This window comes from Callithrix jacchus, chromosome 16 (genome assembly GCF_049354715.1).
Source record: "Callithrix jacchus isolate 240 chromosome 16, calJac240_pri, whole genome shotgun sequence".
NCBI lineage: Eukaryota > Metazoa > Chordata > Mammalia > Primates > Cebidae > Callithrix > Callithrix jacchus.
This window is the reverse complement of record NC_133517.1, coordinates 33,040,360-33,056,250: the sequence shown is the minus strand read 5'-3', so window position 1 is coordinate 33,056,250 and position 15,891 is coordinate 33,040,360. Positions and strand designations below refer to the sequence as shown.

Below are 15,891 nucleotides of genomic sequence, written 5' to 3'. Positions count from 1 at the left end.
AAGAGCCACTGTGGAAAACAGCATGGAAGAACCTCAGACAATTAAAAATAAAACTACCATATGATCCAGCAATCCCACTACTGGGTATATAAGGTCGGCATGTCAAAGAGAAATCCTCACTTCTATGTTCACTGCAGCATTATTCATAATAGCAAAGACATGGAGCAGCCCAATTGCCCAACAACAAATGGATAAACAAAATGTGATACACACACACACAAAGAAATAGTATTCAGCTTTAAAAATGAAGGAAGTTCTGTCATTTGTGATAACATGGATAAACCTGGAGGATATTATGGTAAGCAAAATAAGCCAGGCATGAAAAGACAAATACCACATGTTCTCACTTGTATATGGAATCTAAAGTGTTGAACTTAGAGAGTAGGATGGTGATTACCAGGAGCTGGGGCGTGAGGAGCCTGGGGAGGTGCTGGTAAAAGCTTGCAAAATTTCACTCAGAAGGAATAAGTTTAAAAGACCTATTGTACAATGTAGTAACTATAGTTAACAACAATATAGTGTATACTTTAAAATCACTGAGAGTAGATTGTGTTTTCATCAAAAAAATGGTAAGTATGTGAGGTCATGCAGATGCTAGTTAGCTCTAATTAGCCGTTCCACAATGTATGCCTATTTCAAAACACATTGTACTCCTATACAATTATTTGTCAATTATAAACAAGACAAACTTTCATAGAAGTGGTTCTCAATCCAGTGTCAGCAAAAGCCTTCTCAGAATGATTACAGAGCCATGAAAAAGTACTTTTCTGCAGGACTTATCAGAGCTTGCACTATGCTAATGTGTCTTAGAAGAGGAATTGGAACATGGAATGCCTCAAATTTATTTGGCTGTGGGATAATTCATTTATTCAACAGGAATTTATTGATGCTCCAAGACAGTTCTCAGGTGACAGCTTGGGAAATGCTTACATACAGATTTCCATTTCTTATGGGAAATAACTTTCCAGGGGCCTCAAAACTCAAGCCCCCAAATCAACGATTTTTAAACCCATAGAGAATGGGAGAGGGAAATGGAGATGACGAATGATCTGCTGAAGAAATGCCAGATGGAACCAGGAATGAACATCAAGGAACCAATTCTGGGTTCATATGAGGCAGAACTGAACAGTTAGGGCTACCCAAGAGTACTCCCCCAGCTCTTCAGGAGTGGGCTCACTGCTGTCCTCTCCATGTCTTCCTGATCCCTACCTACATTCAATCCTCAAACCGACAAGCTGCATATCCTCTGCAGTCTCGTAGCACCTAACAGATCTAACTGTTGATCTATTTTAGATCTTCACTGACCCTAAGCTCTGTGAGAGGAAGAACCACGTCATATTCATCTTTGCTTCTCATCTCTTCCCCAGCACGCAGTGCCCATAGTGGGCCAGTCAGGAAATACAAACAGCAGAAAGGCCTGGTCCTTGAGGGCTTTCATGGAGAGGAGATTCTGGAGAACATCCTCACCCTCCAGAACGCCTTTCCCCCCATGCATGCAACAACACACACCGTCGTGACTCACACTCTAGTTCATAAGTGCTGTGAGACGATTTTTCACGTGGAAGGGTGGGAATCAGATCATTTGAGATAGGAGAAGCAATTGAAATTCATTCAAATATGTAAGATATAAAATCACGTAAGCCAGCTAAGTGTGACAAAAGAGGTTGTTCATGGTGATAAGCACCTACTCTGTCTGCAGGGCTTGGCCTTCAATGACCTCATGATCACTACCCATGATCCATGGTTCAATTAGGGCTTCTCCCCTGGAGCGGGGGTAAGGGGAGCAAGCTGAAGTTTCTGACTCACAGGGACCCACTCCCTGTCCCAGGAGATGACAGCAGAACTGCCCAGTTCAGATAAAAGCCTAGTAGACCAAGCAGGAAGGCAGCAGCCCCCAGAATGAACTTGTGATGGGGACAAAGGACACAACTCTCTGTTCCTAGCTAGTCCAGCTAAGTTCAGGCCAAGGCAGGCAGCACAGACGTCCATATGCTCAAGCAAAGCATGTGCATCCATCTTCACTACCAAGCAGGTCCTAAGCACCCTCCTGGCTTTTCCCCATCCCATCACTGTGGCCCCAGAGACAAGGGTTTAAAGAAATGAGACACTGTGTGTGTGTGCAAATGAGAAGCCGCCTGTGTTACCAGAAGAGAATGTGTGAGGCTGAGCATGGAAAGAGAAGACTGTATGGCAAGCTGAGGAGTTGGAACTTCATCCTTGACTAACAACGTCAGATCTGTGTTTTAGAAAGCACTCCAGGAGCAGCTGCGTGGGGGATGGATTTGAGGTGATCCACACTGGGCTGGGAGACCAGCCAGGAGTCAATGTCAGCACTCCCTAAACACAGGTTGGATGAATGAATGAAAAGCAGCAGGCTGCCATGAGAATTCTGTCCATGTAACTTCCACACCTGGAAAAAACACCAAACCAAATCTGGAGAAATCATTAGAAATGGAAGATGCCAAACTAGCAAATGGTGATCAGCAGAGCTGAACCAAGAGCAAGCCTTGTCTGGCCACATGCATTTTGTTTCATGACATGGGGATATGACTGCAAAGCCAAGGCAAGTCAGTCCCATCTAGCAAGATGTATTCCAGTTCGCTGAAAAAACCTGCTCATACCACGATTCCTTTTGTGCACACAACTGCTTGAAAGGCCAAACCTAGTGACTCAGATTCAACCTGGAGACAAAGAAAGTGCTGAAGGAGAGGGCTTGAGACTGGGATATTTACCATTTTCACCAGTGGTCACTGATGAGAGATCAAAGTGCGCACATGAGTTTTCCAGATGACACTTGGGCTGGTTAAAAATAGCTAGTGAACTGAGAATTCAAAAGGATCAGCCATAGTGGAGAAGTGGCAAAATTTTCAAGTTTAAAAAAAAAAAAAAAAAAGAGGCAGAACCCTGAATTTCAAGAAGCAGGATCCCAGGAGAGTTGTTGAGCCAGGCGGGGCTCAAAGAAATAGCTTTCCCGCTCATGATACACATTTGGTCCTGAGAGCATGACAACCAACCACATGAGAGGCTGGAGTTTGGGCAGCAGTAAATGCAGAGCAGGGAGCATTTCTGACACTTGTTTAATCTGAAGCATCACTTTGGGCACTTGCCAAAATTAGTCATTTCCAGGCTTTCCCCTTGAGAGGCTAAGGCCGCAGTCCTCAGTATGCACCATTTGACTCTTGAATTAGGCAAGTTTGGCCCCTGTAGGCGACAGGGGAAAGCATACCTGTCCACAGATAGAATCCTGGCTATGATTAATTAGAATCAAGTGATGCCACATGTTTATTAAGCTTGCAACCTTCTGGGTGCTGTGTTAGGAACTACATATGTATTTTTGCATTTAATTATTCAACACCCTTACTAGAAAGGTGCTACCATTTTACCCATTTTTACAAATTGGAAAACTGGGACCTGAGAGAGCACAGCATTTGGTCAAGGCCACAAGCTAGTAAGTGGCAACACCAGGCCTCCCAGAAATTATTTCCTGAGAGAAGCTGGAGGCCTGGAGTCAAGTTGCCAGCTCTGCCATCACCAGAAGGCCTGACTATACCTTGCTGTGGGCCTGAATCTCTGCCTCCCTTAGAGCCAGTGGGAGAAGCAAAAGAGAGTTTAATGGAAATGGACTACAGTTGCCATATATGAGCCCCTCAGTGAATTTTACCTTGATTAGCACATCTGTAATTCAGATGAAATGTAAGTGATATAATTGTGTTTAACAAACTTAGTTTAAACTTTTAAAAATTATTAACACAGTGGTTCTGAACAGTGGCAGTCCCTTTATGGCTTAATAGGCAAGGATTTAGAAGACAAAGCCATACATAGAAACCATATTATACAGTCTATAATTAATTTAAAACACTTCAATAACAAATAGTATGAATACATACATTTGTTATGCTTTTATTCCATATCCTAGGGGGGAATTGGCTAACATTTGGTGTATCCTAATCAAGAATCCACAGCCAAGGGCTGACTGTTGCTTAGCATCTGAGAGAACCTAATCAGAGAGCTATATCCCAGAGGTAGCTATGATAGTCCTTCAGCCAGCGCTATCTCAATCAGAACTAGGTTTGTTAATTAGCAAAGTGATCTTACAAATAAATTTTCTTGGTGATATGAGTGGTATCTGAGATATGCACTTTGGGCCATGCTCAGTGGCTCATGCTTGTAATCCCAGCACCATGGGAGGCTGAGGGGCAGGTGGATCATTTGAGCCCAGGAGTTCAAAACCAGCCTGAGCAACATAAGGAGACCCCATCTCTACAAAGATAAAAAATTAGCTGGGTGTGGTGGCACACGCCTGTGGTCCCAGCTACTCAGGAGGCTGAGGTGGGAGGATTGCTCAAGCCCAGGAGATTGAGGCTGCAGTGAGCCATGATTGTGGCATGTATGTGTTAAAAAAAAAAAAAAATGCTATTTGGTTAAAAGTGTAGTGTATCCCCTAGTCATTGTGAACAGGAGTATAAACATCTGGCCTGACCAGCAGATTGTACCCTGCAGAGTTCCAGGGCTCGGTTCTGTTCTGCCAGTTATCACTCACCTCTGAATGGTTGAACAAATCCACTGGCTTAAGGAATTGCTATCACAGTGCCCAAGGGACAGAGAACTGAGATGTCACAGGCCTAAAGCACAGGTTGGATGATCACTTATGTGTCTGCTTGTTAATAATTCTATATGGGACAGAATTCATTTATTCATTAAGTCAAGCAATATTTATTTAACCTGTATGCCAAGAGACATTCTAGACACTTGAAATAGAACCACATACAAAATAAGGATGTGACAAAGTTTGGTCAGGGGCCTACTCTACTATAGCATACCTCTCATGTCAGATTGCAAGGGAGGATACTTACAGCTCTCACCCACCGCTAATCATTGAGGTAGGTGCCAACATCTCCCTAAAAGGGCCCATTAACCACAAATGTCCAAGTTAGACCATTGTTTAAAAAAAGATGACATGTGGGCCTTGGTCATACTGGGATAGATAGGCCTCTATCTTCCTTAGATTCCTAGTTTAAACTTTTAAAAATTATTCACACAGTGGTTCTGAACACTCTGGTCCTGCAAAAGGATAGAAGAAAGCTAGTCCCCATCACCTGCAAAAGAACACATCAACCCACTGCAAGTTCTGAAAACTGCCCTTTCTTTTATCCTTTCTTTTCTCCATGTAGACCACTATGAGCACAATGGGAGGTTGTCACGGTGCCTTTTCCAAATGTCTGACTCACACACGAGGCCAAGGCTTTCAGCTGGTCCATAGAAACCTCTCTGCTGAAATGCAGCAGGGCCCTTGGTTCGAGCTGGAATGTCTGATAACAATGGGATCAGAATTTCAAGACTCTGTCCGAGGGCTTGCTTCAAGCACTCATGCTTTTTTCTCTGTGCTTCTGTCCATTTTCTGTGAAATTATTCTATTTTGTCTTCATCGTTAGGCTCTACCTTCAGTTTTCTTCTATTCTGGCTCAAAACTGTACTCCAGAGCTTTCTTTTGCAGCTTCTAGCACACTGTGCTGCAAACCTTAAACAATTAGCTGCCCTTGCAGTTTCTCTCCGACCATTTTTAACAGCAAGGTTTTACTCTTTTCCCTAGGAAAGTATCTTAACTGTAAGTACACTGGATGGCATTGAGTGCTGCTTCCAACTGAGTCATCCGGTAAACCTATGACATGCTCTTACACAGATGAGGCAGCCATAGAGAAAAGAGTCAAGATTCAGGTGTATGTGGCAAGGGACAGGAGTAGACTGAGGGAGGGTTAGAAGGATCCTGTACAAAGAGACAGGAACCAAGGTAATTAAGGCTTTGACTCCAGATTACCCAGTCCTTAAAGAGGGAGAGACAGAACAAGAGTCTAGCAATACAGTAAAAGATGAACGAGTTCAGCCATACAGTAAAACATGAAAGTAAAGCAGCAGGGAGGGGGACTGAAAAGAAACTTGTCTATTAAACCTTGAAAGGAGACCCAGCAGTGTCATTATTCAAGAGGCATCTCTGCCTGGCACATAACAATAAAGCATTTACAGCAGGTCATCCAACCCAACACCTCACATTTGCAAAGGGGGAAGTGAAAGGGAGCCCCTCAGTGCCATTCCTGACCCCTTGCAGGGCTGGCAGATTTAGCAAATAAAAACATAGAACACCTAGTTAGACTTGAAGTTCAGATACATAACAAACAACTTTTTAGTATAAGTGTGTCCCAAATATTGCATGGAACACACTTATACTAAATTCTATTAAATAAACGGGCTGTTTACCTTTTTAATTATGACATGTCCCGTGTTGGTGTGGGGATCTGTGTCAACCCCCAGGCGTCCCTCACTGTCTCCCTCTATGATATGATACAGAATTTTAGAACTCCCAGTAAATGGCTCATCAGCATCCGTGGCCTGGATGGCTAAGATGGTGGACCCAACATTGGTATCTTCAGCGAGAGTCAGGTTTCCATACTATGGAGAAAATGGGAGAAGGAAATAATGAGAAGGTTTTTTGTCATCAAAGCCAAAGGACAAACTTCTCTCTCTGGTTTCAGAATAAACACAAGCCACAGTTTGCATCAGTCTTCATGGGGCAAGTTTCTTCCTATTGATGAATATGTTGCAGTTGATTTTAACAGCTCATACTCATGAGCTGATATCCATTGTACCAAAGAACACAGTATCTCAGAGAGCTACTGGTTGGATTCTAAAACAAATTCCCCCTCCCATCTCCAATTTGTTTAATAACTTAATTAATGTAGTAGTAATGATATAAATAGCCACCATGTATGGAGCATCTATCATGTGGTAGGGACTTTATATACATTATTTAATTAATTCTGGAATCAACAAAGGGATAGAGGTTGATTAAAAGCTTGAACTTTAAACAGCCTGAACATGAATCATAGGCTTGCTTCTTATTATTTGGGTGGCTTGAAGCAAGTTACTTCATTTTTTTTTTTTTTTATCTGAGACAGAGTCTCGCTTTGTCACCAAGCACCAGGCTGGAGTGCAGTGGTGTGATCTTGGCTCACTGCAACCTCCACCTCCCAGGTTCAAGCAATTCTCCTGCCTCAGCCTCTCAAGTAGCTGGGACTACAGATGCACATCACCACACCCAGCTAATTTTTATATTTTAGTAGAGACGGATTTCACTATGTTGGCCAGGATGGTCTCAATCTCTTGACCTCATGATCTGCCCGTCTCTGCCTCCCAAAGTGCTGGGATTACAGGTGTGAGCCACCGTGCCTGGCGTTACTTCACTTCTTTGAGTGTCAGCTTTATCATCTATACAATGTAGACAATGATAATAGAACCGACTTCATGTTTGCTGTGGGCATTAAGGGAGACAATACATGTAGAGCTTCTAAATGCCTGGCACATAGCAAGTGCTCAATAAGGAAAAGCAACAAAACACCCTATGGAGTAGTTATGTTACCATCTCCATGTATGAGGAGCAAAGGCTTGGAGAAGTTAAACCCACTGAGGGTCACACAGCTAGTGGGTCACAAGATTGGGATTCAAAGCCATGTTTGTGCAACTCCAAAGCCTGTGCTCTTGAACACTGGCCTAGACCATCTCCCACTCTGCTAAAAATCTTCTAGATCATCTCTCTTGGCATCACGATCCTAAAGAGGGTTATAAGTTGGGTTCAGGAGAGAGGATCACAGCATTGAAAGAAGTAGGTTCACTCTCTCTAGATAAGTATTTCATCTGTGAGACACCAAGTACCGGATTCTTACCCTCAATCTAAAAAAACACTGTCTCAATGAAAGGCAAGAGGTCATAAAGTTAGGAAGCCTCCAAGAGAATGGAGGCTGAGAAGACATGGGTTCTTTATTTGCTGCTGAACCTCAGTGCCTGTTATACAAGACATGTCCACTCACACCTCTTCCCACCCCCATCCCCCTCATAAATCAATTCCCTTCTTTGTCACAGCCTTGTCCCTGTTTTCATTTATGAACATCATCACAAGGCTCTGGGCTGCCTCATAACTAATTTTAAACATGACATAACAGTCTAGTCAAATGAGCTTCTTGCTCCTTCAGAATAAATAAGTGGGGACTTCCCTCCTAAGGGAAACAATGATAAAGTCATCACCAAGTCTGAAGTCCATATCAATGACAAGAAAATAGTAATTTGTATTTTTCTTGAGGTTCTCAACTGATTTTTTACTTTCTGTCCAATTCTAATTCTCTCAAATGTCTTGGGCACATTTTTCTTTGGCTTACATCAGAGATTCATTTTTTCTTCTCCCTTTCTCTTACCCAATTATTACAAATTAAATTGCCAATATTCCAAATATTAAATTTTTGACCAAAAATACTTGAGACCTAGAAGTAATCTATTTATTGTCCTAATACACATAAATATATAATGACAACCTGCAAGCTGCCACTCAACTTTTTTCAATTTGACAAAGATTATGGTTGTTTTTAAGCAGCCCTTGGAATAAATGAGTTGTTGGCAGGAGTTTATAAACAGATGTTCCCAGACACCTATAACAGTAAATGTTAGTGTTCCCCGAAGAATTCCACTGAAGATGGCATCGGGGTTATTGGTGAACTGACCAAGCTCACCCGTTAAGCCTGGCATTTTTCCTAACTACTTTCCTAACTACTTGACCCCAGAAGAAGGGGTCAAGTAATATGAACAAAGTAAAGAAAAAACAAACAATGACAACTACTCACGTCTGATTTTTCAAAGATGGGGGTCTGATCATTGATGTCAATAACATTGATTTGCACAGAACAAAGGGTCTTGAAATCTGAAAATCAAAGTCATAGGTCATAGAAATTTTCACTGGAAATCATGCATTAAAATCAGAAATCCACAAGAAAATACTTTGGCAAGTGAAGTAGCCACAATTTTGCAATTGACATGCAATTTATGCAGAGAGTGGGTTATCTGCTTTCTACCTGTACCCAAGTGGGCTGACCAAGTGTGGGGCAGGGTGGCTAAAGATAGATCTAAGAGAAATTTTTCTGGGTTTTTCATTGCTGTCCACCTGCCATCTTCCTAAGTAAGGTTAGGTAAGGTTTGTTCCTGAGCAAGATGGCTTCTTTTTGTGAAGCAGTCTTTTTCTGACTAACGAAACTTATGTAATCTTCAAAGTCCAGAGCAAAACCCTCCTTCCAGAAAGCCTTCTCTGAGCATCCCAGTGGCTGTCTCTCCTTCTCTGAACACATCCATTCTACATCTGCTCTGCCTTCTTGGTGGGGAGGTTCAAGGGCCTGCTCTCTCCTCTCCAAGTAAGGGAGGAACCGGTACAATTGGCCTCTTCACAAGTCTGGCTGCCCAGCCTGCAGGAAGCAAGGTGAGGACAGAGGTAGCTCCTGGAACCCTGGAGAAATCACCCAGGCTTTCAAGGATGGGTTTCACAATTCCAAGACCTAGGGAGATAGCAGCTTCAGCTAGATTCCAAATGTGTGTGGAGTGCAGGCAGGGACAGGATGCCTGGGGGAGAAAGAACGAGAAACAAAATGACAGGTTCTTTGTTGGCTTGCTATTGTTCTAACCGAGGTGTACTGCACTGTATGATGGTTAAGAGTCTGGGCTGGAATTCACTGTTTGGACTCTGGCTCTGTCACTTAGCATATATGTGACAGATAAACAGTTCATCTATAAAATGTGAATATAACAGAACTGAGGTTTTCATCATAATACAATTGTTAGCGGCCTCTATATACCAGCAACTGTATTGCTTTACCTGAGCTATTCATTCATCTTCATGATAACTTCATGATATAGGGGCTATTGTCATTCCCATTTATTTAACAGATGAGGAAGCCAGGCAACAGAGATGTTCGGGTAACGTTACCAGGGTCACACAACTAACTAGTGGTGGAGCCAGGATTCAAACCCAGAGGCTCCCTTTGCCCTTGCAACCACTGTCCATTCCTCTGTCTGCTCCATAGCCCAAGGGGCTGACCTTATGAACTGCATCAAAGCACCTCCTCGCCTTGAGGGTAAGTAACAGTTGGGTTCTGCCAATGGGAGGCCTGGCAAGAGACTGGAGGGAGGACAGGAGGAGCGTGGCTGAGGGTGTCATGTTCCTGTTGCCAACAGCCCTCTTCTAGTGACAGGCACAGGCCTTGGTCCTTTGGGGGATGTTCCCTTCACTGGCTCCTTCAGGTTTTAGGGCAGAAAGTGCTGCTCACTGTGCTTCACACCTCCTGTTGGTTTCCCTCAACCCTGCCCACAACCTTTGCAAATAATCCCTTCTTTAAACTCTTTGAGGGGAGCCTCCATTTCCTGCTGGCATCCTAATATTCCCAGGTAATTTAATTCTAGAGCTGGTGCTCAATGTACTGGACATGATCCCAGGAGCAGAATCTATTTACAACCCAATTACAAGCAAGTGGATATTGATTAAAGTTAAAGCTGGTTCTCAGAACGTTCGTAGACAACAAGAATGGCTGAAGACGGGAGTGGTGCCAGAGCCAGAATCACCTGGCTCACCGCTCTGCACACACATTGTTTGGCCAGCAGTGGGCCTTCTGGGTAAAAGGCCCTTGCTGGTTTTATGTAAAACTGTGTTTTATAGCCTAGTCTCTAATTTTCTGTAGTGCACAGATGTTTAGTTATATCAACATACACACAGATTTGAATATATTTTATAATCTGGTCCATAATTTCTATAGATGTACTCATGCAAATAAACCATTTGTAATCTGATTTCCATTTTAAACTCTATCTTCCAATTTCTGCAGGTCCCCATGCATTTCCACATGGATCCCCACTCTCCCATAAGCCCTACATGATTTTGTAACTTGTCACATTCATCCTTCAAAGCCCAGCTCAGAGACACCTCTTCCAGAAAGCTGTACCTGTTCTCTCCCTCCACTGAGTCACTTCCTTCATGGGCTACCTGGTACAGTTCCCTGCAATTTTAATGACTCATGCGTCCATCTCCTCTACCAGAATGAGTGCTCCCTAAGGACAGAGTCATCTATGTCTCCCCAGTACCTTGCATGGTGCCTCAAATAGCTGCTGAAGGAATGGACTGCTAATAATGTGAAAGTGTTAGCCCATCGTGGATAGGGAAGATTTATTATACTTACATCTGTTTTATCTCTTAACATAATGCTAGACAAATATTAGGGCCTGAATATTTGTCAGATTACTGGGTTTCAAACATTCTGCATTGGGGACCTACTAAACCTGGGTTCTGCTTAGTATCTCAATATTCCTGTAAAGGAGAGAAATGTGGAGCACAGTGTGAAACATTTGTTCGTTCTCCATACCTGTGTCAGTCTGTGCCTGCCAGCCGAACAATTACTGAATTATATGGTAACTGAAGATTCACTGAGAATCAACTCAAAGGACCATCTAGGGATCTGAGTGCCCTTGAAATGAGTCTGTCTTTGAATCCAGGTATTTTGTCTGTCTGTGCACATTTGTTTAACAATGTGTGCAATTGATTGAGAATGCACAGTTTTTATCAGATTCTCAAAGGTTCTTGTGACCCAATGGAGATTAAGAACCACATGCTCTGCAATTGTTTAAGGAGTATAGGGAAGAATGTCTCCTGATGGTGTCAAATGGCCAAATAGAAGCTGAAAGGATAAGACAGAACTTCCTGAAAGATGCACTTCTCCTCCACTTTCATACAGTAGAGCCCTTTCAGTCTGAAAGCAAGAATTGGGAAATACAATTAGTTTTCCCGTTTGTGATCAGGGTCTGCAGAATGTGCCTGGCAGATGTTAACTGACGACAGCCCACTGCTGTGCTCTGAAATCCACTACCACATTCGCACTGAGACCTCCCTTCCCTGGGCTGTCCACAGCCAGTCACTGAGAAGAGCAGTGATGGTAAGGCTCCTTAGGCTCATTCTCAAAGACACTGAACTCCTTTGACAGCCAACTTTAGTTTCCCCAACAGCTGTGCAGAGCTTTCCTCAGACTGTTCTAGTCTAGGACATTCCCACCAGCCTTCCTTCCTTCCCCATCTCCCTTCACTCAGGGTCAAGCATCAGGCTTATATTTTGGTCTGATGGCTCTCCCAGCCTTTTCTGTGCCCTTCACCACTTTTTCTTATAGGCTTCCCTCACCCCCAATAAAATCCTTGTACATTTAATCTCCTTTTAGCATCTGCTTCTCATAGGACCCAAACTGATACAACAGTGGTGCCTGAGCTGCAGCTCTGGCCGTTACAATGTTCAACAGCTCTGTGTTATGTGTGTTTCACAAAGGAAGCAAAGAATGTATAAATGGCATCATTCTATAACATCCCAGACTTTAGAGCAGGCAAATAAGTCACAGCTAGAAGGAAAAGAACGATTTGTACTCAAGACAGCGGATGTGATACTAACCTTTGTCAGACACTGCTACCGTTAAGTTATAGTGAGGAGTATCTTGCTTCTTTAAGGACTGTTTAGCTAACTGTAACATTCCAGAAAAGTTTTCGATTAGGAAGAGTCCGTCCATGGGAAGTTTGGGAGTTTGCTCCACAATACTGTAGGTTACAAAACTATTAGCAGTGTTTTCTTCATCCCTGTCACGTGCGGTAAGGGTCCCGATACTGCTACCTATGAGGAAGAAAAGGAGGAAATCCAACCATTACAGGCTCCATGTAATCTATTAAAATGGTTTCGCTGGATAAGCACATTCCTAGAAAACACCATGAATAACTCTGGATAGCAGACAAACATTCTTAGATTTATTTTGGTTCTATCCTACCATGTTGTAGGAAATAAGAATAAACAAAAGGTTCCTCTTCAAAGCTTTCCTTCTAATTCATTATCAATAAATAACAGTTTCTTCAAACATTAATTTACTTTAAAGCTTTTGCTAATGATCTTAAAGTAGCTGTTAGTCTTGAGAAATCAGTGCATCCTATGTTCGCACTTCTTACACTTTAACCTAGATATTTGCCCTGACATGCCTGGACAAACCCAGGCAAGTCTTAGGTCATAGCTTATTCCTCTTCCTAATTTGGCAATGTTATCCCTTCTCTAAGCACTTCTCAAGTTACCTCCTCTTTTTCTTTGTTCTCCTCTGCCTTTACCTCTTTAGAAAATTTCTAAGTTTTTAGCCAATCAGGTCAAGTATAGAATGTAAGGCCCCATTCCAACCAGTGGAAACTGGACAAAGCAATAGGGCAATTAGGTCAGGTTATGAACGTTATAAATGTCCCTGTCTCCTCTGTTCAGGTGTGCTCTCATGGCAAGACTGCCGGTGAGTTGCACCCTTCCTGCAGGAAGTAAAACTAGCCTTGCTGAGTGATCCATTGCCTTAGCTGGATTTTTCCCAGTGTTATAAACCTGTTTCCAACGATGTAATGGGTTGAATAGTGTATTAGTTAGCCAGGGCTGTCATTAAGCATCAAGGATTAAACAACAGAAAGTTATTTTCTCATAGTTCTGGAGCCCAGAAGTCTGTCATCAGGGTGTCACTAGGGTTGGTTTCCCCTGAGGCCCTTCTCCTTGGCTTGTGGGTGGCTGTCTTTTCCTCCCAGTGCCTTCATAGCACCTTCCTTCTGAGCCTCCCTATGTCCACATTTCCCCTTATAGGGAAACCAGTCATATTGGTTTAGGACCCACTATAAGGACATTTTACCTTAATTACCTCTTAAAAACCTTATCTCCAAATACAGTCACATTCTGAGCTACTAGGGGTTAGAACTTCACCGTATGAATCTGGGGGAGAAAGAGGACAATGCAGTTTAGAACAGAGGGTTATGACCTCAACATATAATTTGGGGGGCAGGGGGGGATACATTCAGCCTGTAACACTTAGTACTCCCTCCCAAAACTTCATGTCTACCAGAACCTGAGCATGAGACTTATTTGCAAATAGGGTCTTCCCAGATGTCACTAGTTAAGGATCTGCAGATGAAATAATTCTGGATTTAGAGGCAGGCCTAAATCCAGTGACAGGAGCGCCTGTAAGAAGGGAAACACAGAGATGCACACAGAGCAGGAAGTAATGTGGAGGAAGAAGCCAGAAGTTGGAGTTATGCTACCCTAAGTAGCCAGGGAACATCAGATGCCAACAGAAGCCAGAAGAGGCAAGGAAAGATTCTCCCCTTGAGACTCTGGGGAGAACGTGGCCCTGCTAGCACCTTGATTTCAGACTTCCAGCCTCCAGGACTAGGAGGGAGCAGATTTCTTTGGTTTTAAGCCACCAAGTTAGTGGTGGTTCGTTGCTGCAGCCCTAGGACACTAATACACATGGCAAAATCACTAAACAAAGAGAAGCCCACCCTAGGTTTCTTCTAAGCAACTTCATGGATCAATTGCAGAGACTGACTCTACCCCAAAGACAGCACGGGGCGGAGACCAGGTAGGATCCTCTCTGCCATGCCATAGTTTGTGGTCCTAAGTATTTTATTCCTGTGAGAGTTTCAGTCCAGGGAGTTCTACAAGCCAATGGCTATGACTTAGTCCTGTACCCAGCTCTGGATGAGTTCTGAAGGTTCCAGACCATTCTACTCTGGGAGGTAGGAATTGTGGGTCTCTTTACATGCAGCAAGAATCCCACATAGGAGCTCAAACTTGAATTCATCCCATTCTTGGAGTTACACCCCACCCCCCATCCACTGACACAGTTTGCATCCACTGGCACATATGGAAATTTTGAAGTTTTTTGGTTTTGAACTGGGGGAGGAAAAAGAAAGTACCTATGTTATGTCTACAGTGGAGCTGGACACATGAAGGTATGTCTCACAGGATGCACGCAGGGACCATGGAAAGGAATAGGACAGAAGAAAATATGTATCTAGTGCATATGGCATGCATATTCCCTTGCAGGAAAAGTATCTGTGTGCTGGGATGAAAGAGCATCTTACTCAATTCTGTGGTCTTCTGGTGTCTCAGCAGCCCTGCTGTGGCCCTATCCCCTCAACAGGTGAGCAAGAAACCGTTAGATATAGTGAACCCCAAGTTTTTCTTCAAAGAATCAGTATGTCAGCATGTTCAGCTCTCTTATTCTTTAATTCTCCATTTTAAAGTTTAACTTCCCTGTAATTTCAGTAAACAAACTTTTCTACCAGTTCTAATCAGTAGTTCACATCTGTTCCCCCAGTCCCCTGATCAGTCCTGACTCATTCCGGTCACCTGCTCTGACCTGCTCTAACCTGCCTGTAACCATCCTGTCTGCCAAACTACCCACCCCACCACTCTGGCTCATATCCCTGCTCCCTTTAAAATAGCCAATTGGAATTAGACTAGACTGTGGGTTCTAACCCAACAGTAGGGGTGACCTCGGTCAGGGATAAGTACCCCTTCCTCTCCCGTGTCTAGGTGTGTGCTCACCATTGTTCCATCTGTGAGCTGCACCCTTCTATAGAAATAAATTGCTTTGCTAAGAAAATTTATATTCGTGTGCTACTTCTTTTGTGGCACACAAATATACAACAAAACTGAGGACACTGTCTTCCTCTCACTCCAAAGGAAACTTCCATGCTGCCAGAGGCACCAGGAGGACTGCCAGCATCAGAGGACACCCCTCACTGGGAGCAGAGAACCTTGTGGATCAGTTGGAAGTGAAAGGAGAATCATGTCTCTGAGTGACTGAGGCCAGGAACAGGTGGCAGCTCAAACTGTTAGAGAAGTATACACAGCATCTCTTGGAAATATGCAGAAATATTTAGGGAGGTGAGGCTTTTTTGAGAGTCTAAATTTTCTGTATGAACATATAAAACTTGGGGACAAGTGGGATTCAAGTATAAATGTTAGTATTGCTATCACTTGGGGACATGAGTCCCACAGGATACCAAACAGGAGAATGTAAATACACTGGGGAATGAAAAATATATATATGTGTATCTGTGTGTGTATATATATATATATGTGTGTGTGTGTGTGTGTATATATATGTGTGTACACACACACACAGACCTATATATACACATATAAATGGGGTCTTGTTTTGTCACCCAGGCTGGAGTGCAGTGGCATGATCTCAGCTCACTGCA

At 43.2% G+C, this 15,891-nt stretch overlaps 1 protein-coding gene across 1 annotated transcript in view; it reads right to left on the bottom strand.

The window, feature by feature from the left end:
- The window catches only part of CDH17 (cadherin 17), an 80,551-nt gene that overhangs the window by 19,574 nt on the left and 45,086 nt on the right, over window positions 1–15,891 (bottom strand). The window contains exons 10-12 of the mRNA XM_002759081.6: window positions 12,287–12,502; window positions 8,664–8,740; window positions 6,253–6,444 (exon numbers count right to left, since the gene is read on the bottom strand). Coding sequence (XP_002759127.1) covers window positions 6,253–6,444; window positions 8,664–8,740; window positions 12,287–12,502 — 485 coding nt within the window. The remainder of the gene's footprint in view (window positions 1–6,252; window positions 6,445–8,663; window positions 8,741–12,286; window positions 12,503–15,891) is intronic.